General features: G+C 47.6%; 3 protein-coding genes across 25 annotated transcripts; 2 read left to right on the top strand and 1 right to left on the bottom strand.

Moving 5' to 3' along the window:
- Positions 1-796: 796 nt before the first annotated feature.
- Positions 797-7,910, top strand: LOC125535980 (uncharacterized). Of its 23 annotated transcripts, none has more exons than XM_087543317.1 (8): positions 1,123-1,181; positions 1,268-1,347; positions 1,453-1,569; positions 1,660-1,742; positions 2,014-2,065; positions 2,625-2,716; positions 4,134-4,238; positions 4,315-4,383. In XM_087543317.1, exons 3-7 carry the CDS (start codon positions 1,492-1,494, stop codon positions 4,165-4,167), a joined length of 339 nt encoding a protein of 112 aa, XP_087399443.1. In that variant the 5' UTR covers positions 1,123-1,181; positions 1,268-1,347; positions 1,453-1,491; the 3' UTR covers positions 4,168-4,238; positions 4,315-4,383. The 23 variants fall into 23 exon arrangements, with proteins under 23 accessions (XP_087399437.1, XP_087399435.1, XP_087399434.1 ...); XM_087543314.1 differs by lacking the exon at positions 4,134-4,238 and adding an exon at positions 2,192-2,319; XM_087543315.1 differs by adding an exon at positions 2,192-2,319 and having other exon boundaries at positions 4,134-4,377.
- A 5,077-nt stretch (positions 7,911-12,987) lies between these two features.
- On the top strand, positions 12,988-16,271 carry LOC125535974 (cytochrome P450 734A5-like). The gene is made up of 3 exons (XM_048699057.2): positions 12,988-13,533; positions 14,694-15,544; positions 15,636-16,271. Exons 1-3 carry the CDS (start codon positions 13,233-13,235, stop codon positions 16,053-16,055), a joined length of 1,572 nt encoding a protein of 523 aa, XP_048555014.1. The 5' UTR covers positions 12,988-13,232; the 3' UTR covers positions 16,056-16,271.
- Positions 16,272-16,409: 138 nt separating this feature from the next.
- LOC125535979 (Mo25 family protein) lies at positions 16,410-21,497 on the bottom strand. The gene is made up of 11 exons (XM_048699062.2): positions 21,253-21,497; positions 20,153-20,317; positions 19,962-20,080; positions 18,858-18,932; positions 18,276-18,369; positions 18,115-18,174; positions 17,921-17,986; positions 17,739-17,837; positions 17,162-17,206; positions 16,922-17,024; positions 16,410-16,735 (listed from the first exon to the last, which is right to left on the bottom strand). Exons 1-11 carry the CDS (start codon positions 21,358-21,360, stop codon positions 16,659-16,661), a joined length of 1,011 nt encoding a protein of 336 aa, XP_048555019.1. The 5' UTR covers positions 21,361-21,497; the 3' UTR covers positions 16,410-16,658.
- Between the last annotated feature and the right edge of the window lie 4,823 nt (positions 21,498-26,320).

The following is a 26,320-nucleotide window of genomic DNA, read 5'->3' as shown; positions in this document are numbered from 1 at the left end:
AGGGTTGGTGTTAATTAGTTTTATTCTTTTCAAAATATGTCCCCAAAAAATCACCACAAAAACTCCATCCCCCAAAATTAGCCAAGAAACTTCATCACTCGCTCAACCCCCTCCAAAGAAATCACATGAACACGTTGTCGAAAAAGCGCTGGATGTGTAACACCCCCCTTCCCCCCTCCAACCCCACGCACACCAAGAAAACACAATATTCCATTCCCAAAATTGCCCCACGCGAACAACTACTACAACCGCTCCATTAAAAATCGACCGTGTCGAGCGAATCCCATTGCCTACCAGGACCCCAAGACCTCTCTCCTCCACAAAATCATGTGCGCCGATGAGGGGAACGGCAAACGACACTGAGAAATAGAAACAGAGGATACACGAGGAGTATGCAAAATGGGCGCTCAGCTTCGATTTGTCGCCCTTGCCGCGAAGCCTTCGAGCACCGCCGGCAACCGCCCGCCGATTCCATCGCCGCAGAGGGGAATGGATATGAGGGGTGAGTGCGCACACTTTATAAAGCTCAAATAGCGCCCCTCTGGATATCAATTGAAGTCAATGCAATGGTTGCAAATAGCGGACGCACGATTGGTCCATTTCCTTTTTTACTCAGCACTCTAAGGCTAGCGAGCACACGCTTGCTCGCTAGTCCTGTCCTTAAATCAAAGAGGCCTTTTACAGTGAACCAATGAGGCCTTTATTCAAGTACCAAGCATGTCAAGCAAACAATTCGTTTGCATGATTGCATCCCAGCCGTTGATTTCACAATGGAGGGACGAAATCAGTTGATCATATCTAGTGACTAGTGGCTTATCGTTCTGTCAGTTAATTCCCTCTCCCCTTCCTAAACCCTCGCCGCCCACTTCCGTCCCGCTCCTCGCACCTCCCCAATCCCCGTCGCCGGCGCCGGCGCGGAGAAGAAACCCCGCCGATGTCTCTGGCCCGCCTCGGCCAGTCGCTGGCCCGCCGCCTCCACCGGCCTCTCCACCTGCCTCCACCGCCGCCGCCGTAACCCCCTCGTGTCCTCCTCCTCCATTTCCCGTTCGGTCTAGATCTCGCTCTCCACAGTGTGAATCCGATAATTCTTACCCTTCTCCTTCCCGCTTCCGTTGCAGAGATCACCATGCCACCGTTTCCCGGCCTTTCGCTCCGATCCACGCGAACACATGCGTAAGAAGGTGAGCTACTGATATGGTTTCCCCCTTTCAGTTCCCCTCCGAGCTTCATTTCAGTTATTTTATTGGTGGGTGCCTTTAATCTTTAGGCTTTGCAAGCTTAACATACAATGGCGGCGGCGTGATTTCTGGCAAGTTTGGAGGGCCGTCGCATGTCCACGCCGCGCAGGTTCGAGTACTCAAGTTCGCTTTTTTGGTGAATCTGCAACGTTTTTGCCTACAATGTCCGATATTCGATTCGGTTTACAAATTCACGTTGGTTGCATTTCTGCAGGTTCTAGAGCTTGTAGTCCACCTAAATCATGCAAGATCAATGTCGTCAGGAGCAGGAGCAGGAGCAGCCCCAAAACCACCATCCCTGTCCGAAGGCGTTTCTTTTGGTGGTTGCAAGGTGTGAGGGCATTAATTTGCCATTTTGATTCTTCTTAAGTTGGAGGAGTATTCTGTTAACTGCAGTGGCTCTGTGTATATGTATGTGCAGGTTGCTTTGAAAGTTGACATGCCGAGCCCTGGTTTTGTTTTTCAGCCATACCGTGCCCCGGAACCTATCCCACTTTGGAAAAGGTTGAATTCCAGTGCAGATGTTCACTCTCTATAATTAATTTGCCTTAGATCATTATGTATATGGTATTCAATGCCCTCTCTGGTTGCTGTGGGGAGATTTTTCTTCGCAAAACCGATCCATCTGTTAGTTGTCCAGAACTGGCCATTTAAAATCGATGCCTAAGGTTCAAACTCACAGTTCCTTTATTGAATGCCCCATAACAAACTTCCCCAGTGCATGATAAAATCTTTATCATCATCATAAGTTCATAACTATTATTTTTTGACTTAGATTGTTTACACCAAGTGGCTGGAGTAGAACAAAAGAGGATGTTATTCTGCAGGTACTGGCTTTCTTGACTGGGAAAACTGCTGCAACGAGAAATGAAGTTCCATTTTTTTCCTTGTTTCAATATTTCAACCTTTGTTATCTGGAGACAAATTTGAGTACTGTTACCCTTCATGTTTAGAAATCTAAGAGGTTACTTTCCATTGCTGGGAGCACATTGGTTGTTGACTGCATTGGCACCAATGCACCAACATTGAGAGAACCAAGTCACAATAGTTTTTATTTTCGTGTGAATAGAAGACACATGAGGTATTTATCATACTTTTAGAGTTGATTTTGATATACCCTTTGATATAGGTGCATGTTACTGTGTTCTTTTCTATTTTAAATTTCCATATTACAATAATGGTGCAATACCACATAGGAGGAAACCGTTTGGGCCTTTTACTGATGGATATATTGCTTACTTTTCATCCTCATCAATAATCTCTTTCTTGTATTTGCTTGCTCCCTGTGTTGATCATAAGATATTTGACTTAATTAATGCTGTTTTTCTTTTGTGCTACCGTCTGTCATGAATCATTTGCTGAGTTGTTGGGTTTTTTACTTGACAGTTCATGAATGCATTTACTGTGTCAAGGTTGAGGAAGAAAATCGGATATAACAAAAAACAGTTCCAGGAGCAAGCGTTTAAATATACAAGGAGGTAAGACACATTCATTACATGGAACTAAGTTGTATTCCCTCTGTAAACTAATATAAGACTTTTTAGATCACTCTTTAGTGATCTAAAACGTCTTATATTGGCATGGGTTTAAGGTTTTCATGGTTGGTGATCTAATAAGGGAAGATGAGATCATGAGAGTTGTTACTTGCAAAATATTAGTATGAAACCCAAACAAGTAAAATCACACTGCAGAATCCTTACCAGAGAAAATCACTGCTAAGGGGACAACCAAGTATTACTGCATTTGAATGCTCTGTATAAACATCTGTCTGCTTTCCCATTTCTCCTACATAGATCCATATCAATATATGCTAGATTTGTTACAAACTGTTGTGTTCGCGAACCAAATTTCGAAATTACTGATCTGTGGGCTTTATGGTTATGGGTCTTTGTTTCTAGTGCTAGTTGCCAAACACTTCAAGACATTGAATTATATATATATATATATATATATATATATATATATATATATATATATATATATACCTTTACTATTATATATGGTAGTTAGTGGTGAGTGCCTGCTGGTGTCATACCGCCCCTTTTCTCACATCCCCCATCCACAAAACCACAGTCCCTCTCCTTCCAAATATTCGGCACTAACATGTAGGCCCAATGTTCTCACGCTAAACAACCTCATGATATTCTCATAGTTCTTTCCTTTATTTCCTTAACAAACTGAACAACCTCTGTAACTTCAACAAACCCAAGAAATCATTTGTAGAAGTGTAAGCATTCAAACAGACAACTATTATTCAAAATGAAACAGGTTTGTTTTTAGCATGAATATATTGGTGAAATCTGTAGCAACGCATGGGGCAATTAGCTAGTTATAATAACAACCTTGGTTCTGATTATGTTTTTTACGAGAGAGTTGGGTTAGCACCGATTGAAGAGAAGCTTGTCCAACATCGTCAGAGATGGTTTGGGCATATTCAGCGCAGGCCTCCAGAAGCTCCAGTGCATAGCGGACGGCTAAAGCGTTCTGATAATGTCAAGAGAGGTCGAGGTAGACCGAATTTGACATGGGAGGATTCCATAAAGAGAGATCTGAAGGATTGGAGTATCACCAAAGAACTAGCCATGGACAGGGGTGCGTGGAAGCTTGCTATCCATGTGCCAGAACCATGAGTTGATCGCGAGATCTTATGGGTTTTACCTCTAGCCTACCCCAATTTGTTTGGGACTAAAGCCTTTTTTTGTTGTTGTTGGTTCTGATTATATTTTTGTGGTTGAGTTGCATGATTTGTCAGTGGTTTCAACTATGTGCCATAGAGCGATTGCATGCCCACCCAGTTAATTCTGAGTTTGTCATGGACTTCCTTTCAATGACATGATTTACTGAGATAGACATTTTCCTCCTTTTATTGCTATCTTACAATTGTTCTTTAATCAGTCAAGTTCGATTATTTCCTCTGAGTTTCGAATGAAAATGGTGTCCAGTCTTCTATATTATTTTCAAAGCGGTAATGCAAATTGAAGTGCTTACTGATATTACCAGGTATGATGGAATTTGTATGACATGAATTATTTCGTGGAATAACTCTCTCTACATTGTTCACTTTCCTTGGATTCAGGTTAACAAGCTTATTGCACGAGGAGACATACCATCTCTCCAGAAAGCTCTGACAGATGCTATGCATTCTGTAAGCTTTCACCTACTGAATTGATGTCAGACAATGTCTTTTGTGGGGCTTGCCGTTTATTCTTTCCTCTCCTTTTTTCTGCAGACTGTCAAAAATGAAATAAGGAAAAGACAATCCAAGTGGAAATCTGTACACTGGGAACTGGTGGAGCCTGCTGTAAGCATAAGAACTTTGAAGGCTCGTATGGTAAGCTATCTGTTGTTTTTCTATTATGTTAACTCTAAAAATCATCTTTTGTAAACATTTACATTTGTATACTGCATTGTCACGATTGAGCCAAGTCAGTTGGTAATTGGTCAAGTCTTGTTTATTTTGCAGATTGCTCTTGATAAGAATGACCTTAACAAAGCTTATGTACAGCTTACGCTTGAGTTCATCACTAAGCAGATTTCATTCTGTAAAGCTCGAAGATTTTTTTTTTGTGATGCAGTACAGCTCAACTATATTTTGTCTCTTCTCTACTTTTAAATTGCTGGCTTGATGTTGAACAAGTCCACCTTTTTGGCTTTCTGTCCATACCTATTATTTTTTCCAAAGGTTATAGGTCAATCTTGTATGCCCATCATGTATTTAAGTTCTAGTCTCTGTTTTCCCAATGAACATATTTCACCTCTTTCGTTTGAGAACACGCATGACAGACGTATATGTTTTTTGATACTTATGTCTTCTTTCTGTAAAACTCCATAACTTGCTGTGATGTTCAGATTGTTGTTCTTGATACCAAGACCTAGTTTTCTAGTCTAGCTACCATGTTGTTATCAAGTAGTTTGTTTCATGTTGAACTATAGTATGTAGCATTGAACTGCCACTTCACCCTGTTCGCATGTAGTGTTTTGTATTTGTAACTTTGTATATAAGTCCGCTTGACTGCCTACACAGTTTAGAGGGTATGTCCCCAAGACCTTTGAAGAAAATGCTATGTGTTCTTTTCTCTTTTTTCTACAACACTGATGTCTACGTCATTCGAAGAAGGCAGATATTTTGATATGACTTAATATCAACGATCTGTAATATTTAAGCATCAAAAGCCATGCAGTGTAAAATGTCTACTAACGTAAGGTTCAGTGATAATAGTAAGTTTACTTTGTTAATCATTGTATTATTAGGGTATCCATATGTTTCTTTTGTTTGATCACACTGCATTATTAGGCTGTGTCTGTTTCTCGTTTTTTTGTCTTTTGTGCTACTAGTAGATGGCTTGTTTGCTACCATGGGTATGCAGTATATATTATTCTGTCCTTGTATGTGTACCCCTTGACTATTGCAATTATATTTCCTGTAGAAATTTGAAGCCTATAATTCAAAAAGAGAGGTTGTGTCAGGAGACAAGTCAAAGGAGGTAAATTAAACATGTCAGATTATTTCAAGTACTTTCTTTTCGAAATGTTAGTAGTTCCTCGTGCAATTTTGTCCACAGTATGTCCTCTGCACATGCCTTTACATTGCTTTAGTGGTACATCTACCATTACCTAAATATCAAGTAACATTTCTGTGATCAAGACCAATAGATAAAATATCAGGAAGACTGTACACTTCTATCACCTGGCCACAGGTCACCCACTGACTGCTTGCTGGCATTAAGTACACATGAAGTCAAGGTTGGATCAAAATTCCATATGGTTGCGTGCTGCCGGCCAGAATATAGATAGACGCTGAACAAAAAATACCATATTTGACCAAATACTAGCTAGTAACTAGTTCATGATTTTGAAAACTACTGTATTTAGCCAAGTATCAGTTAATGACTAGTTTATGATTTAATTGTCTGCCCCAATTGTTATTACCATGCGAGCTTTACTAGATTGACTAAAACTGATCGAAATCCACCTTATTAGGCAAGTATGTTTCACTTCCTGAACCCAATGTATCTAATTTGATAGCTGCTTAAGGCCAGGTAACTGAACATTTGGGTCACATCACTTTACCGACATTCCGCTGCTTTCTGTTTCTGTAAATTCCATGAAAATAAAGTAGAGAAAATATATTACTTGGTTGCACCCGTCCTTCCCATTGCATGATGTATCGCGCGGAAGTTATATTAGAATCCTGTCGAAACTTGGGTCAATTTTTTTTCTTGTCTGTTTGTTATATCAAGCAGTGGTGTGTTTATTACCTTTACGACGATCGAATGATCAGGCTTACATGGCTAAGCATTCTCCTGATGTACGTTTGGCATCTGTGAATCATTGTGTCAGGTGCTGGTGAAAGACATATGGGTGTTTGAAAGATCCCTTTTCCACCCTGTAGCGTACTGGCGTGTGTGTGCGCGAATCACGCTGTGATAATCTCCTGGCAAGTACATTCCATCCCGCATGAGTTGAGTGATGGATTTTATTATGCACAGTAGTTTCAATAAATAACAAGATCTCTAGACACAGACAGTAATGGTAGGTTATCTCTTGTTCCTTGGGGAATTGTCAGCTGAGCTGAAGATAAAGGTTGGGTAAGTAAGTAACCTGGGCTTGTTGCCTTGGGAGGGTTTCTTTACTGTTGCCAGATTTATTTCGATTGCGGTAACAAGCTTCTTGTAATTTTGTAGCTCAGTCCGCCTGGTGTGCTGTTACGCTCTTTGACTGCTGCTCTAGTTTCTTTTCCGCTCCCGTAAGGCAGTAAGCCGCGCCAAATTCCATATAATCATCCTGTGGAACTCGGCGCTTGATTTTTCCGAGACGTCGTTTTGTGGGGAACCAGTTGAGCATTTTGCCATGGAATGTTTGCCATCCTTCTTCTGTAGTGCATTCATTTCTGTCATGCCGTGCTGGAACCTGGAAGTTTGCCTTGGGTGCTCATAGGTGCCCTGTATGTATTCCGCGGTATCATCTACACTCTAGAATCCCTGATGGGCGTCATGGTACCGTTGCACCATCTGCCATTTCTGGAAAGCAGAATATGATGTGGATAGAGTAGCCATCACGGGGAACTCCGGAATTTCAAAATATTTGCTCGATATTATGTACAGTTCCCCGGGAAATTCAGTTCATTCCTCTGTCGTGCGCCAGCCGCTGGGGTGCGCGCGACGACACTTGGCAACAGCAAGCAGCTGGCTGGCTGGCTGAGCCGCCTCGAAGCAGCCTGATGCTTGATGTTATTCTACTGCTCCCATGTTTTATCTTCCAACCGAAACGGCCATAATCTAAAGCCGTAAGTTGTCAACCTATGCATACGCTCAGCGATGATGCTTGAGAAGCTGACTTTGGGTGGCGGCTGCTAGATGAGTTGGTTAGTTAAGCGAGCGAGGTCCCGATCAAGAGATGGATGCATGGCATCACCGTATCTCCCCTCTCGTGCAGTGTCAACGGGGGAGGGGTGGCGGCATGGAAACCGAATGTCGTCGCCGCGTCATTCCTGCGTGTCGCCGCGGTAACCAGCTGTCAGCCCAACGCCGCGGCACGCGATGACAGCAGTTTGCAGTACTACTTGATATCTTTGCTAAACTAACTGAACTTGATTGGGACTGCGGTGTATGCAGTACTACTAGTACTTGATAACACCAAGTGTCAAAAGAAAATGTTTATCGACGCAGCCGCCCCCCGGGATATGACGACGTGATAGTTAAAGACTGGCGGGAACGGATCGAGCCGGGCTGTTGCTCTTGCCTGGATCGCCAGCGGGAGGTGAAACTTGGTCTGTGTTTTGATGCTGGGGAAAATGCTTTGCATGTTCTTATAATTACGGAAGAAATTACCCCCTTTGTCCTAAAATAAGTGTCGCGACTTTTGTTCAAATATTTCGCATGTTTAAAAAAAATAGTAGCTCGTGCAGGATATATTAGCGCTTTTCCGATTGATTTAGTCCCTACGTAAATCATGAACAAGGCAACAAGAGTATGAATTTCATATTGAAATCTAAACATGTGGGCCCGGACAGAACATAGGACCAGGGCATCTATGAACACAACATACCAGGCTAGCACATGAGTAAGTAGGGGATGAAAGAATCATATCCTCCCGTCGGCCAGGCTTCGTCTGCGGTGACAACAGCGGCTTCGTCCGCGGCCTTCTTCTTGGTGGCGTCATCTTCGATCATGTCATCGGGGAAGCATTTGAAACAGTGGATGAAGATGAGGACGAACTAAGAGCGGTTGGGCCGAGACGCTCCTCAAAAACCTTATCACCCTTCTCCAGGTGCAGGATCGCAAATGACGGAGTTCCGAAGGCCTGCTGTCCTGACTGGCCATGCACGTGGTCGATGGGATGGAGCTCCAGAAGTGGCACAAAGAGATTAGTCCGAGATTACTCAAGGGTTTCTGCCCGGCAAACATATAGCGCAGGCATGGCATAGCTTCGAGCTCAGCTTTCCTCATTCACGAAACACGAGACGCACGCGCGAGGGGTTGAGGCGTGGCGTGGCAGACGGTGGAGTGCATGAGTACCAAGCTCTCATTGGAAGAGGAAGAGCAACTCCTAGAACATCTCTAGCAGACCCTTTAAAACTACAAACTATAAAACTGAAATAAGGGTCGAAGAAAGACATTTTAAGGGTCCATTTTAGTTACGGCTGAACAGATACTGTAAAAACAAACTATAAAACCGGGATAAGAGCTCCTCCTTCCAGCCCAGCCGGTGCCGCCCCTTCCCCCGTCCGGCCACGCCGGTCGCGCCTAGCCCCGTCGGCCGTTGCCCGTCGCCTGTTTGTCGTGCCCCGTCAGCTGCCAGTCGTGCCTTGTCCCCGCCGGCCATGCCCCGTCGTCACGCGGGCCGCACGTCATCCTCGCCGGCTGCGCCCCGTCGTCACGCGGGCCGCGCCCAGCCCCGCCACTGTGCCCCGTCATCATGTCGGCCGCGTCCCGTCGCCTGCCGGCCATGCCCCCTCGCCCGCCGACTGCGCCCTGCTCCGTTGTCGGCCGGGCCAGGAGGATTCCGGCGGCTAGGCTGAGCTCACAGGAGGCCACGGCGAGGTCGGGCTTGTCCAATTCGATCCGCTGGCGATTGATTCCGGCGTCCAATGGCCTTTCCAGGTGTGCGGTGACGAATTATGGCGAGTTTCGGGCGGATTCCGGCAAATTTCGCGGCGGCGTGTTTGCTCCGACGAGGTTTGACCGGTATACGCCCCCCCCCCCTCCGTTTGGCCTTCCAACCTTCAAACACAAGGGTCTCGGGTGTGGATTTTTGGTGCCCTTTAAAAATTATACGGGTTGGACCACTTTTACGGTTTCTGTTTTGGACACTTTTTTCGACAAAGACCATAAACGCAAAAATTATAAGGGTTTGACCACTTTTAAGGGGTCTACTAGAGATATACACGCCGACGACATGCATATAGAAGGGACGAGAGACTGGATTTAGGACTATACACGGGCGAGTGGGGGTTTTCAGTGAAGGAGATGAATAGAGACGGCGAAGTTGATGGGACTATACTGTGACATCCTGAATTTTAGCCCTTTCTTTTTCTTTTGGATTTCTTTGAATTTTTATTTGAAATTTATTTTCTGTGGTTATGTGGCCTTTAAGCTTTGGAAGAATATCTCTTCTTACTCTCCCTAGTGGCTTGTCAATCTCAAATCCATCCCAGGATCATGTCATTTCCATCTTAGCCCAATTCCAATATTTATTTTTTGGGAACATTTCTTTTGCTATTAAAGGAATAATCCTTTTTGTCCAGGTTGTGAAGCAACCTACATTTCTGCATTCCCAAAATTCCCACAATATTCTCGCTCTTACAAAGGGGTCTCAACTCTTCTCAACTTGTGAGGTGATACTAAACTTTCCCATCATGCCATGCATCCTCATGGGACTTGGAGATTAACCAGGAATTATTGATTATACGATCCCAAAACCCATTTATAATCCAACAGCTCGTACCTTCAAAGTGATTTGAACATGTGTTTTACAAAAAAGGAAGAAGCGATTCATAAAGAAAAACACTAGCTCGTTTCTTCAAAGTGATTCATGCTCACTTGTCTCCTGAAAAAAGAAAAGACAAAAGAAAATGGACACAAATATCCAATGAACGTCAGATTTTTAGGCATGACAAATCAGATGTTTTTCATGACAAATTATGTCCGTCGTCCAGTTCATTTTTTTTTGCCTGAAAATTGTCATGCTTGCAAACTAAATTTGCTATCATCGCACCAATATAAATTGCCATGAAAAATGTTCGATTTGTAGCATTTGCGAAAGAAAATTGCCTCTGGCTATTTGACTTGAAACCCCGTCGCCGCTGGCAGAGACGATGCACGCACGCACCCCTCGTCACCGAGACATCTGTGCCGCGTCTACGTGGTGGCGCGCAGTCTGCTACGCCAGACGTTTTGTATCTACGTGGAGTAGAAAATGGATGAAAGAAGAAGTCGCGCAGTCTGCTACGCCACTCTTTTCTTACTACATGTATGTATGTACGCATGCTAGTAGAATTTTTCCACAGAAGAGCGACGACTCGTGACCGTCGTGAGGTGTGTGAGAGCGACGCGCGCCCTCCCGCTCGCTCGCTCCCGGCGGAAACACGGTACTGATGGAGCCGTGTTTCGACGCGAGAAAGTATTGGCAGACGGCTCTGGCACAGTAGAGTGGCAGCTGGAGTGCTGGACGGATCCATGGAAGATCGGGCGGCGCGTCACTTTGGCGGATAAACAAAACGGCACGAGAACCTGGCGTCAATAGGAAACCCCGATTCGTTCGTCATCTGATCTCTGATGGTAGTAGCAGACAGAGACGCAGCCCTCCCTGAAAGCAACCGCTCTACGTACGTCTGCACTCTGCAGCCAGGTGTCCCCCATCTGAACTAACGATCCCAAGACAAGGAAATCACGTAGCTGTATGCAAGATTGTGAAAGAAGAGGAACAATTGGAGGGAGACCAACACCTGGCTAGCAACCGATCCATACAGTACAGTATGCAAATGCAGCGCAAGGGAGCCCAACCGATCTAATTCTAAAAGCGTAGTGCTACTGGTATTTTTGTCCAGACAGGCGACAGGAGGCGAGCGTGAGGCACTCGACATGGAGAGAGACAGGATGCCGACCGGCGCGACCTGTATCCGTGCCTTTTGCGGTGCCTGCGGGGGGCACGGACAGCAAGCCAACAAGGGAGAGAGAGAGAGAGAGAGACCCAAATCCATATGCCCTGCGCTGCGCCACCCTCCCATATCCCCATGTCAACTTGCCCTTGCGCCCCACGCCCCCCCAAAACGCCTGGCCAAAGAAAATAATTCAGGGCAGGCAAAAAGGCTCTAGTACCACATTTGTTTTTCGCCAAAGTTCATGTGTGTGCTCCATGTTTTTGGCATACTTTTGTTCACGTTAATCAAATCGTCCCTTTTCCTTTGTTCCTAGCCATGTTTCGACCGTGTCCCATCCTCCCATCCATCCATCCTGATCCAGGTCCACACTCGCGACCGCCAAAAGAACCGTGGGAACACAAACCAGATACTGCCCACGAAAGATGCGGTGCAAAAGCTACTACTCACCTTTGACGAATTACTAGAGGCATTGACGGCTCACGGCTGCTTCAAGAAATTAACCGGCCGTCCGTCCGTCCGTCCGTGTTGTTGACTTACTGTCATAGGCAATCATGCCATGGGGTTACTTGTTAGTTAAAGGGTAGTACCATCTTTTATACCGGAATGTTTTTCCCTTCATTCTTCTCCGTGCTTTCGGTACCGACGGTGATGGGCGTATAAACTTTGCGACTTTTTCTTCATTTTTATCCGTCAAAAATCCTACACTTATGGATAGCAAGCCACGGAGAGAACGCACGGGAATATATGTCCCGACTAATTTCCCTCCCCTTCCCCCTGATTTCAACTGTGGTCCTCTCTGATTTCCAATGAGCCGTTGCCTGGTCTGCCCATAGGTTGTCATCCGTGAATTTGTGTCCGTAAGTTTAGCAAAACTCTTTATCCGTGTACCTAGAATCGACCGTGGCGAGCGTACAAATTGTGTATGTGTGTGTGTGTGTGTGTGTGTTTGTTTTGCTTTCTTCTTACCTGTTTTTCGGAGTCGATAGTACCACTTCAAGAAATTAACCGTCTAAGTTATTGACATTGTCAGTCATACAATCGCTAAGATGGATTAGAGGGTAGACAATATAGCCTACAATTCCTACATGATGCTTACTACTACTACTACAAAAGATGAGGTGGAAGAGCTACTCACCTTTGACGACTTATCACCACCAGCATCATGACCACACGAAATTAACCGTCCAAGCTGTTGACCTTGACCGTGTCAATCGTAGAATGTTGTTCCACTCGGCCCTAACCATGTTTCCAGAACCGGCCGGCGGCCACGAGTGTGGAAACTAATGCGGTTTTCGCTTGCTCCTTGACCTTGACCTATTTTCGATCGGAATATATTTGTGATGAGTGGTGCATGCTTTGTGTTTTTCTTTTCTTTTTATTTCTCGTGCCTTTTCCGGAGTTGGTAGCGATGAGTGCGCAAACTTTGCGACGTACGTGATGGAGTTTTTTCACCGCCTCCGTCAACTTTGCGACGTGATGGAGTTTTTTCACGGCCTCCGTCGTCAATTTCGCGTGACACCACCACCAAAAACCACCGGAGTGGCCGATGAGGCGGGCATCGACCGCCGTTAATCCACACCCGATTAACTTTAACCTCCATCGCACCATACGCACACGCACACCTGGATTTGCAGCTAAACAAAGCACGCCTTAATAAGTTAATCAGGTCAGCACCCGGCAGCCAATGGTGCAATCGCCCGAAATTCTTCTCCCGCCGCCGCCCACCACCAGCTAGCAGCCCCGCGTATATAAGCCTCGGGCCCGGCGCCGCACATTCGCCGTCGTCGTCGTCGTCCTGGCGCTCGCCGATCGAGGCCAGCAGGTAGATAGACATCCGCTACGCGCGCGGGCTCGCTGGTCAGGGAGCAGCTAGCAGCAGCTAGCTAGGAGCCATGTGGGCGTCGTCGTGGTCGTGGGGGTGGGGGTGGGGGTGGGGCGCCGCCGTGCTGGTGGGCGCGGCGTGCCTGTGCGCGCACGCGGCGGCGGAGGCGCTGTGGCTGCGGCCCCGGCGCCTGGAGCGGCACTTCGCGGAGCAGGGCGTGCGCGGGCCCGGGTACAGCTTCTTCGTGGGCAGCTCCATCGAGCTGGTGAGGCTGATGCTGGACGCGTCGTCCCGCCCCATGGCGCCGCCGGGCTCCCACGACATCCTCCCCCGCGTCCTCGCCTTCTACCACCATTGGAGGAAACTCTACGGTACGCATACGCTTATCGATCCATCAACAACACTTGCTCGATTTTGCTCCCTTGTCTCTTCTTCTTCTTCTTCTTCTTCTTCTTCCAATTTTGCTTTCGACCAACTTCCATCGTCGCCTCTAGCTAGCAGCTGGCTCAGTTCATGCATCGATGGAATTTTATTATCAGCAGTTCCATTACCGGGATGACTTTAAGGGAAAAGCGCGTGCATTTGCGATTAGAATTCCGCATATGAGGAAATAAACAAAGGTTAGACGACGAGACAGTGTGACGCGTGAAGCCGGCCGGAGGAAAGGAGGGGACATGCCTCCATGCTTTTGCAAGTAGGAACAAGAACTGAGGATTTTTAAAAACCATGGCGCCTCCCTCGTTTGGTTAGGTGACCCCCTCCATTTTACCCTTTTTTGACGTAGCAGTATGTACGTATACAATATATAATTATATATACATATAAATAACATAAATATATACCAGTTGCTTCTTTCGCTTTTGTAAATCTTGAATGGTAAAAATCACTAGCAAAAACGGCGTATGCAATGAGCTCCATCGCAAGTCAAACCTGGTGGGATGTTGGCCATGATCCGTCGATCGTCCCACCAGGCTGTCGACGCACGATAATGCGACTAGATTAAGCGAGCCGCGAACCAACCCGACCTTGCGGCGAGGAGAATCGCAGATCCACGCCCACATGCGCAGCTTGCTTAATCTGTGCTCAAGTCGTCGTTCGGTTGATGCTGCGTATGAGCAGCACATTGCCAGCCGGAGCATGCAGCATATATCGGTTCAGGATCCAAGTTTGATTCCGGCAGTTTGCTCTCATTAGTTTAAATCTTGCGGCGCGCCACGGCTGCCGACGATAATTTCCCTCTCGTTTTCAACGGCTGTGGTGGTGATTAGTTAGTGTAGTTAGTTAGCTCGGGTGTGGAATCTTATTGCTGATCGACCGTGAGCAGATCACGAGCACGACATGAATATGAAAAATTACGTATACATTTGTAAATTCTCTCCTGCCTCAATCTCGACCGTCCAAATCCAGATCGAACGGTCAGGAAAAAGCGAAATGCGCATCGTGTGAACTTAATTCCGACGATAGATTGACCCGAGCTAGTTCAGACGGCGATTTTGTGTCGGCCAGCTGATCTGTGCGTGTTGTTTGGCAGGCCCGAAGCATCTGATCTGGTTCGGGACCAAGGCGAGGCTGACGATCAGCGCGCCGGAGCTGGTACGGGAGGTGCTGCTGACGCGGGCGGAGCACTTCGACCGGTACGAGGCGCACCCGCTCATCTGCCAGTTCGAGGGCTACGGCCTCGGCAACCTCCGGGGCGACCAGTGGGGGCGCCACCGCCGCGTCCTCTCCCCGGCCTTCCACACCGAGAACCTCAAGCCGCTCGTGCCCTTCATCGCCGCCACCATGCGCCGGATGCTCGACGAGCTCGCGGCCAAGGCCGTCGGCAATGACGCCGGTGGCGAGGCGGAAGTGGACGTGGCCGAGTGGTTCCAGCGCGTGCCGCAGGAGGTGATCACGTTCGCCACCTTCGGGCGCCGGAACTACGAGGACGGCAGGGTGGTCTTCGAGCTCCAGGACGAGCTCGCCGGCCTCGCCGCCGACGCGCACAGCAAGGTCTACATCCCCGGGTACCGCTTCCTGCCGCTGAGGAGGAACCTGCGCGTGTGGCACCTGGTCAGGGAGATCCGGAAGGGCCTGGCCGCCTTCATCGCCAACCTGCCCAAGGATGGTCAAGGTCACGGCGACGAGCCGCGGCGGGACGGCGGCGGCGGCATGAGGGACCTGATGAGCTTCATGACGCCGGCCATGACGACCGAGGAGATCATCGAGGAGAGCAAGAACTTCTTCTTCGCCGGGAAGGAGACGCTCGTCAGCCTCCTCACCTGGGCCACCGTCGCCCTCGCCATGCACCCGGAGTGGCAGGACCGCGCCCGCCAGGAGGTCCTCGCCGTCGTCGGCCGCGACGACCTCCCCACCAAAGACCACCTCCCCAAGCTCAAAACCGTACGCACCGTACTCTACCTCTCGCTCCCATGCACGAGAGCAGCTTCCATGTTCCCAGCAGCTAATGGCGACGTGCTATGTATGCATGCAGGTGGGGATGATCGTGAACGAAACGCTGAGGCTGTACCCGCCGGCGGTGGCGATGATCCGGACGGCGAACCGGGACGTGGAGCTGGGCGGGTGCGTGGTGCCGGCGGGCACGGAGCTCCTCATCCCGATCCTGGCGGTGCACCACGACGAGGAGCACTGGGGCGCCGACGCGACGGAGTTCAACCCGGCGCGGTTCGGCGACGACCGGCGGCCGCGGCACCAGATGGCGTTCATGCCGTTCGGCGGCGGCGAGCGGGTGTGCATCGGCCAGAACCTGGCGCTGATCGAGGCCAAGGTGGCGCTGGCCGTCGTGCTGCAGCGGTTCGCCTTCCGCCTGTCGCCGGCGTACGTGCACGCGCCCAGGGTGCTCATGATACTCAACCCGCAGTACGGCGCGCCGGTCATCTTCCGGCCGCTGTGAACACGCCGGACCAACGCCGGCCATCCATCCATCCCCAATGTCAATGCTAGTCGGATTCAATTAATTCCTTGCTGTACATTACCACCGTCTCCTCTGTCAAGTGAAAATGTATAAAGTTATAGTACCATACGTACGCAACAAATGCCAGATTACAAAGAAGAGAAGCATATGTAGCTGTTCATTGTCAGTTTGCCACATTTACTTATTTTTCGCTCACTCTTCCTGAATCTCATACCAGCGATGTAAATCTGCAAGTGTTCACAAACATGAAACAACAAAACATACAAAATGATAGGCTTCATGTTGTCCCCAAATTAATCGTACCAGGTGTGGCGCACGCTCACATCTTCAGGATGACAACAAATTACGGTATATATATCGAATCTGGTTCGGCACATTTGTTTGACACCATATATGCATGCAGCAATGCTTCATGTTCTTGTGAAATGACAAGCTGTTTCTGTAAATATGATAAAACACTAAACAATTCTATACAGGGTATCACATTACACAGGAGGTTTTTAAATAAGCACGGAAGAAATGGGTTGCCTTTCTCGACCACTGTTTTTTCTTTTCAAAGGGTAATTTAAATTTCTTAAGGGTCTATACTGACAAGCGCACAAGCTTCTCGATTTCCTTGACAATTAAGTCTCGCTCCTCGTCAAGTTGTTCATCTTCACCTAGTAAGAGGAATGCACTACAAGTGTCATACTCTGCATACATCTCTCACAATCTAAAAAGAATCCCCCTGAACACTAAAGTCACAGCTTTTATGTTTGGTTGCTCCATTATCACTCGCATCAATTGTTTAGTCAGAGCACAAAATCTGATAATCCAGTAGGGTTAAGCTGGAAGTAGAGAATTACCTTTGCTTGCAGGAAGAGCATGGAGCAACTTCAATAATTCTTTGTGGTTGTCTACCAAAACTTGAATAATATCACGAGGCTTGTTTGGATTGGCAACAAATACCTAATTCCATGCAGCAAAAATGAACCACCGATAGGGTAAATAGATGTGCTCATAAAGTCATATTTGACCAACCATAACTACTTGAAGAATTATCAAAATCAAACAAGTACAAAGGTTGGAAAGAGATAAAGGAATACCTTAAAAATGTGAAAGGAACATATCCTGATATTTTTGCTTGAATCCTACAAGTGATTCAGTATAGTGGAGGTATTAAGAAGGGATAGGGATAACCAAAAAAATGCTGGTTAGCTGTGAAGCTCGAAGGAAACCTATAACCACTTCCCAGCTTTTATCTAGCGTATTGATTGTGTCTATTCAAATATTTCTATATTAGAAAAGCAACATGATTGCTTCAATTGCCACTTCAAGATAACAAGCCTGACACTCAAACAGTACATAATTTGTTGCAGGAAACATAATTGCCAGTTATATTATATCACCTTTCCATCAGCTAGGCTGTAAATAATTATGCCATTTATCATGGTTACAAACAGAAAAACATTCAGCTCTGGATCAGTAGTAGCCACAATTTTGAATATCATGGTGGCTGGCAAGCCAGTAATACAAAAGCAGTGTTTCTCATTTCTCATACTAGTACCACCAGCCTCCATTGTAAAAAGCAAGGCGAGCAGAACATAGGAAGTGAGAACAATAGTAAGTGCATGGACGATTACTGAATGTAGAAGCAGGAAATATATGAGGACAATTTAATACCTTTAGTAGACCCATCATAATGTTCAAGTAACGAACTTCCAAAATGTACCGCTTCATTATCTGAGCATTTGGGGCCTCCAACAGAAACTCTGAAAGAAACTGACATACAGTAACACACTTTTATGTTTCCTTTCTCAGCGTGCAACAATAAATGTTAATGGAGTAACCAAAAACAGGCTAACCTTCACTGATTGTCTTCTTGTCACATAATTATCTGAAGTTAAAAGCCTTTTGTAGAGTTCAAAGAACTGCACATATTTACATAATCAACATGACACGAAATGTGGATCAGTCGATTCAAAACATATTTATATTGTTAACATGAACGTGGTGGAATTCACTAATTTCATAAAAAATATACTTTTCTCTCATCTACCTGTTCATAATGGGAAATGAGAAACTCGGAGACTGCATCTTCATGTCTAGTGAGCAAATCCTGCAAAAATCATGTCAATCACACATAGCAACAGTGAAGAACCAAGCATAAAGCCCAATCACAGTCTACCATAAATACCAAATTAACAAAACTGGATTTACCTTGAACGTATTCAGAGCATCAGAAGCAATATCAAAGTTTGGCAATTCAACATACTGGAAAAACAACTCGAAGCTATTTGACTCCAATATATATCTGAAAGAGCACTACAAAATCAAAATGCATGTAAAATTAATCAACTATATGTAATTAGTTAAATCATTTCTCTGTACGTTGCTTCAGGCAACCATCTCATAGCTCACGAACAAAGCCAACTGCTCATACATACAGTTAGAAGGTAAACTGAAGGAAAAACTGTTTCAAATTCAACAGCATCACAATGCTTGTCAAACCAGGATTAGTTTAGTGGGGAGTCGACTTGGGAAGAAGAACTAACTTCTGCAGGGAAAAAAAACTTTCCCATGGGTGACTGCGACTGTATGCGAAATCAATGAATTATTTTACTGTATCTGGCACTATGTACGATTACAGAGTTTCTATGGAGAAAAAATCAAAATATATTCAATACATATTTTCTTCAAGGCACACATGTCGGACACCATATGTTAAAGCAAGTCGTTATTAGCCCATAATAACCACTAAGAGATAGAAAATATAGTTTAATGGAGACTTTGAAGCCTTACTTTGCAAGTGAGGGATATTTTATGCATTCTCGCAACATGTTTCCACAGTTCAATGCGACTTCCAAGTTCTTGTAGCTAGCACAACATAGTTAATCAATCAAGCACAAAAATATTACAATTGCATATATTGTATACATGAACCATAAACAAATACCAAAAAATGGAAGTATAGGTGGGGAAATATATTGAAAATGCTCCAACTCAACAACCGAAGTAACCAATGGCTAGTGACTAGCAGAAGTTCATGGCAAAACATAGCAATCATACAAATTCATGAAGATAATGATGGGACCAGAAGGAAAGGGATGGAACGGAAACTTTCCACATTTTCCGCGGAAAAGGAAACAGAGGAAATACGGAAACAGAAATGAAATATTGTGAAACGGGAGCGAAGGCGGATTTTTTTTACACGGAAACAGAAACGGAATGGCATTTTCCAGCGGAATAGTCATGGAAACAATTCTGTTTCCGTAAATACAGAACTTTCCATCTTTGCCATGGCTGCTACGTGGCCTAGTACAGCACGAGATGAAGCCCGTGTTGTGGCCCAACAACCAGAATGCTAATACCTAGCCTAATCTCCTACGCTTCACCATTCCTAATTGGGCACGCGAGCACGCCACCGCCGCTGCAGCGCTGCTGCGGTGCCACGCACCCATCCCCAGCCGGCCAGCCCACACACCACCACCGCAAAGCCACCCACCCATCCTCGCTGCAGTGCACAGGCACCTCTACGTTGGTGCAGCTGGTTTAGGAGTTAGGCCATGGGCTTACGAGATTGTCGAAAGACATTGTAGTCTATGGTTCAACAGGTTTGTTTGTTTACTTGTGTTTTTCTCTATGGTTCAAGAGGTCGCTTAGTTTCAGTGGACATCCGCTTATTTCCGGTAGTATCGGTTTGGTATTTGTTTCCGGGGTTTATGTATTCATTTTAGCTTCAGAGAAAAAATGTGGCAGCACTCAGTTACGTCTGTTTCCGCTCCGTTTTCATCCCTACTTATAGGCAGCAGATAGATAGCTTCCACATGGTAGCACGATCGGATCACTACTAATAAACTAATCAACATGTACAAAGTGTGTCAATAACTCGACAATAGGCCTTACCATACAACAAGGAAATCTAGAAGATCAACATGATTTTCGATATACTGCACGCAGCAGTGACTTTCATCAACCTTCTGCCTCAACAAAATGCACCAGCAGTGGGCAAGATCCTTTCTTCCCTGTAATGTGAAAGTGTAAGTCTAATACGCTTAGCCAAAAATGGCATCACATTCAATTGATGAATACAATACCTCCCAACCCAGCGAAGGCAGGTTCTGAACAAAAAGAGAAAGGACACCCTCCTTGCAAATTTCAAGGGCTATCTGTAAGACATGATCCTGGTTTGGTTCAACTTCTCCATCACCAGAAAGTGTTTGTCTCAAGGTGAATATGTTTTTCTCAACATCTTCGAGGGCCTGATAAAGGAAGGCGACAAGGCATAGTATATGAGGAACCAGTGGTTTGTATCCATGGTCTAGTGTGTGTTAAATAATTGTACAAATAGACATACGACAGTCACGAAACAACAAAAACAATAAATAGCAACAAAAAAGACATTCCCATGATTATGTGCAGGCTCCAAATGTGCCTCACATTTGCAGCCCACCTGTATACAGACACTGTTATAAAGCATTAACAGGAAATGCATGCTTGGAGATACAAGTAGTGCGACTTATGTAATTCTTACAGTTACAAACCAGATGCTAATTTGTAAACAAAGCCAATTCCAGCCTAACCCTTTTTTAGATGCATGGAGTAACGCGTTTAACGGATATATAAAAGAAAACATCCTTTTGCTGGAAGGAAAAAAGAAGCGATGCAGTGAGCTATTCCCTTATCAGGCGGAACCAGAATCGAGGATAAGCTAGTTCTTGAATTAGATTCACCCTGACATGGATGCCTTTGTGAGCACCAGCATTGGGGCAAAAGGAGCACTCAACTGCTAAACACATTCACTCCAGATGCCATTACTGTCCAGAAGTCAGTGACTTCTGAAGCTTTGGCCGACACACTAATCCTTGCATCCAGAAGATGGCAGAGCCACACAGATGACAGATCACTGGCAATTACGGTTGCTACCAAGTCACTTGCTTGCACGACGGATTACGCTGCGAAGCTCCAACCATGTGAAGGCACAACTTTCACTGCCAGTAAACATTCGTCGACTACAAAGGACTGAAGCACTGGCATTAAGATCTAGAGAGAACACTCGTCGGTGCAGAAGGCAATCCCAACTCCCCTCACCGATCGGGATGAGCAGACGCTAGCCCCGAGCCGGGACGCGCAGATCGGCCGGGGAGTGCGCGGAAATGGTCAGAGAGGGTAAAGACGCGAGAGAGGGGAGCAGCACCTTGGCGCCGGTCTTGGTGTCGAGCGCGAGGAGGGAGTCCTTGATGGAGCGCACGAGGTCCTGCTGCGACGAACGCGGCCGCGACGCCGCGCGGAAGAAGAAGGACATCTCGCCGCCGGCTGAGGGGACTGAACCGGCGGCGTGGGGAGCGGTTGGGAGCAAAGCGGAGACGAGACGGGGAGTTGAGGACGACGACCCAGCAGTGCGCAGCGAGCTTCAGCTTTCTTTCTTTCCGTTTTCACAGGCCGATGGCGTACAGTCTGGAGATTTTCCGGGGTCAGTTTTTTTTTTGAGTGGATTTTCGGGGATCAGTTATTAGTTTTTTTAGACAACCTCCGATTTCGTATCATTGAGAATAACCAATCATCATAGAGAATAATTTCATGAAAACCATATGGATAATACCGAGAAGATCCATAATAATATGAAGCGCAGTACTCTGCGCCGGTCAGCCGGCCCAAACTTTGGGCCGGTCTAACCCAGGCCGTTAGATGCGATGCGTAGAAACCGCCAGATCGAAGCATCCCGTCCCCACTCCCGCATCCCCCGCGTGCACACTCTCTCTTCCCCCCTCCTCCCTCGGCAACATCGCCTCGCGCGGCTGACGGGGATTGCAACACGCCTGCGGGTGAGCTCCATCTTCTATTGCGATTCCATCTCTCCATGGCCGATTCCAGCGTGTGCCGTGGTTGTAGCATTTTCGGGCGTAGTCCACCTTTGGCTAGCCGCGTCATTGACTCCCACCACCATGTTCTAGCAAAAAGAAAGAAAAATCTCTCAGCAACAAAAAAGGCACCGTCCCCGGCAGTAGCAAAAAACAAACACAGTTCCAGCAAAAAACAACAATGGTTCCAGCAGAAAAAATTAGCGTCGCCGCCGGCGACTGTTGCAACGAAACACGCCATCGAAGCAGTAAAAAACTTTGCCGGTTGTAGCAAATCAAAAAGTCGGTGCCAGCAAATGACTTGCCTGGTCGTCCGATTCCAACACCAGTCGGCGTGGATGCAACTTTTTCGCCGGCTGGTTCCAGCAAACAATTCGCTGGATACAGCACCACAGGTCGTCGTCTCCATCGCCGGCAGTGCTGCTGGGGAACGCAGTAATTTCAAAAAAAAAAAATTCTACGCACACGCAAGATCCATCTAGATGATGCATAGCAACGAGCGGGAGAGTGTTGTCGACGTACCCTCGTAGACCGAAAGCGGAAGCATTATGACAACACGATTGATGTAGTCGAACATCTTCACGATCCAACCGATCCAAGTACCGAACGCACGGCACCTCCGCGATCTGCACACATTTAGCTCGGTGACGTCCCTCGTACTCTTGATCCAGCTGAGGCCGAGGGAGAGTTTCGTTAGCACGACGGCGTGCTGACAGTGATGACGAAGCTACCGGCGCAGGACTTCGCCTAAGCACTGCAACGATATGACCGAGGTGGAAATCTGTGAAGGGGGGCACCGCACACGGCTAAGACAACTGTCAACTTGTGTGTTCTAGGGATGCCCCCCTCCCCCGTATATAAAGGAGCAAGGGGAGGGGGCCGGCGGCCTCATAGGGTGCGCCCCAAGGGGGGAATCCTACTCCTACTAGGAGTAGGTTCCCCCTTTCCTAGTCCAACTAGGAGGAGAAGGAAAGAGGAGGAGGGGAGAAGGAAAGAGGGGGCCGGCCCCCAAGCCCTAAACCAATTCGGTTTGGGCCTAGGGGGACGCGCCCCACAGCTCCCTTGCTGCCCTCTATTTCCACTAAGGCCCATGAAGGCCCATTGACCCCCTGGGGGGTTCCGGTAACTCCCCGGTACTCTGGTATTTATCCGGTGTCTCCCGGAACCTTTCCGGTGTCCGAATATAACCTTTCAATATATCAATCTTTATTTCTCGACCATTTCGAGACTCCTCGTCATGTCCATGATCTCATCCGGGACTCCGAAAAACCTTCGGTACATCAAAACACATAAACTCATAATACCGATTGTCATCGAACGTTAAGCGTGCAGACCCTACGGGTTCGAGAACTATGTAGACATGACCGAGACACATCTCCGGTAAATAACCAATAGCGGAACCTGGATGCTCATATTGGCTCCTACATATTCTACGAAGATCTTTATCGGTCAAACGACATAACAAAATATGTTGTTCCCTTTGTCATTGGTATGTTACTTGCCCGAGATACGATCGTCGGTATCACCATACCTAGTTCAATCTCGTTACTGGCAAGTCTCTTTACTCATTCCGTAATGCATCATCCCATGACTAACTCATTAGTCACATTGCTTGCAAGGCTTGTAGTGATGTGCATTACCGAGAGGGCCCAGAGATACCTCTCCGAAACACAGAGTGACAAATCCTAATATTGACCTATGCCAACCCAACAAACACCATCGGAGACACCTGTAGAGCATCTTTATAATCACCCAGTTACGTTGTGACGTTTGATAGCACACTAAGTGTTCCTCTGGTATTAGGGAGTTGCATAATCTCATAGTCATAGGAACATGTATAAGTCATGAAGAAAGCAATAGCAATAAACTAAACGATCATAGTGCTAAGCTAATGGATGGGTCTTGTCCATCACATCATTCACTACTGGAATTAGCTTCTTTGCCATCAGCCAACTCTTTGTCGTCCGCTTGCTGACGGCAAAGAAGGTCTTTGCCGTCAGCCACAGGAAAACGGACGACAAAGATGTGGCTGATGGCAAACAAGGTCTTTGCCGTCCGCTGGCTAACGGCAAAGAGGTGGGTGGGTCTAGTTATTGTTTGACCAACTCAAGCCCACCGGCCTCACCTCTTTGCCGATCGTTGGCTGACGGCAAAGAGGCGGGTACGTTAACGGCCGTCCCGCCCCCGTCCTCTGTCTCTTCTCTCCACTCTCTCATTCCCTCCCCACCCACACCCGCGCCGCCGCCGCCGACCCCGTCTACCGTAGTCGGCCGCCGCCCACCCCTCCCCTACGGCCCCCCGACCTCCACCGCACCCCCGCCGCCCCTTCCATGTCGCCCCCTCCCGCGCCCCCTTCCCTCCATCGCCACCCCCACCCACACCGGCCCGCGCCGCCGCCGACCGTGTCCGACGTAGCCGGCCGCCCCGCACCCCTCCCCGAACTCCATCGCGGCCCCGCCGCCTCTTCCACGCCGGCCAGCCGCGCCGCAGCCGTCCCTGCCCCGTCGCTATCCCCGTCGCCGTCCCCGCCCCGTCCCGCCGCGGCCGTCAGGTCTCCCCCTCCACCGGGTCGCCGCCTCCTCCAGTGGCCGCCGCAGCCGTCCAGCCTCCCCCTCCACCAGGTGAGCTCCTCCCCCTTTTTTGTTCAATTAGTTTCTTTTTTGTTTCTTTTAGTTTAGTTTCTGTTTTAGTTATATTTTTAGTTTAGTTTTAATTTTAGTTTAGTTTTAGTTTAATTTATTTTAGATTAGTTTTAGTTTTAGTTTATTTTAGATTAGTTTTAGTTTTATTTTATTTTAGTTTATTTTAGATTAGTTTTAGTTTTAGTTTATTTTAGTTTAGTTTATTTTAGATTAGTTTTAGTTTAGAAGAAGAAGTAGAAGGAGGAGGGAGGAACAGGAGGAGGGAGAAGAAGAAAGAAGAACAGAAGAAGAAGAAGAAGAAGAAGAAGAAGAGGAGGAGGAGGAGGAGAAAGAAGAAGAATAAGAAGAAAGAGGAGAGGAGGAGAAGAAGAAGAAGAAGAAGAAGAAGAAGAAAGAGGATAGGAGGAGAAGAAGAAGAAGAAAAGGAAAAAAGAGACCCCGACCCCGACACCCGACACCCCGACCCCGACCCCCGACTCCCGACATCCTGGCACCACACCCCGACCCCGACCCCGACCAACCGACACCCTGACACCACACCCCGACCCACACCCCGACCCCGACCCCGACACCCTGACACCCCGACCCCGACCCCGACCCCGACACCCTGACACCCCGACACCCTGACACCCCGACCTCGACACGACACCCCGGCACGACACCCCGACCCCGACACCCTGACACCACACCCCGACCCCGACCCCGACCACCGACACCCCGGCACCTGACACCCCAACCACCGACACCACACCCACCCTTACCCCCGCCCCCCTGACACCACACCCCGACCCACACCCCGACCCTGACACCCCGACCCCGACACGACACCCCGGCATGACACCCCGACCCCGACACCCCGACACCCTGACACCACACCCCGACCCCATATATATTTGTGTTGATCGGGTGTATTTTTATTATGTTCATGATTATGATACACTTAAATTATATAGGTATTATTATGTTCATGTCAGGTATCCAAATTTTTTATGTTGTACTAATTTCGTTTACTTTTTTCATTGCAGGTGTTGACATGATGGTGGGCAAGGGTCCAGAGCGCCCCGATCCTCCTGCGAGCGCTACTAGGAGGGGTGGTTCCATTATTCCAGCCCAGCCCCTCCGGAGAGCGCTGCTAGACAGTATGCAGACAACTGCGGCGGACGCTTCTTCTTCGGTTGGGAGAGGTCGGGGGAGGACGAAGAGGGCTGGTAGAGGTGGACGTGGCAGCGGGAGAGGTAGGAAGGCTGCTACGCCTTCCTCGCCGCCACCCTCAGCTGATTCACCCGAGCACAGGACTGCTCCGTTTGACGTGGACCCGTCTCGGACTCCGGTCCATGAGCCTCCGATCGCCGATCCTTCGCCCCAGCAGACTCGGGTCGCTGATCCTTCGCCCTGGCAGACTCGGGTCGCTGATCCTTCGCCCCACCTGACTCGGGTCGCCGATCCTTCGCCCCACGTGAGTCCGGTCCCAGAGTCTTCGTCCCACGAGACTCCGGAGGCTAGTGGCCATAGTGATGGTAGCGAGGACAACTTTTCTAATGATAGCTACAGTGACGACGAGCTGGTTGAGAAGGGCAAGAAGGTCTACAAGCGTGGCTGTACAAAGCTCCCGCCCGTGCCGGCGACCCCCGACTAGAGGTGGTTGATTGCGCCTAAAGGGTTGAAGTAAGTGCATTTAATATTTTTTAACCTTTTGCCTTCATGTTCCTTCAAATTAATATCTAATGCGTTGGCCTTGTCATACTGCAGGGGCTGGGTACAC

Source organism: Triticum urartu, chromosome 2A (genome assembly GCF_056163025.1).
Source record: "Triticum urartu cultivar PI428250 chromosome 2A, HENAU_Tu73, whole genome shotgun sequence".
NCBI classification, from domain to species: Eukaryota; Viridiplantae; Streptophyta; class Magnoliopsida; order Poales; family Poaceae; genus Triticum; species Triticum urartu.
Note: the sequence above shows the minus strand (reverse complement) of the source record. Positions and strands in the feature narration are given on the sequence as shown.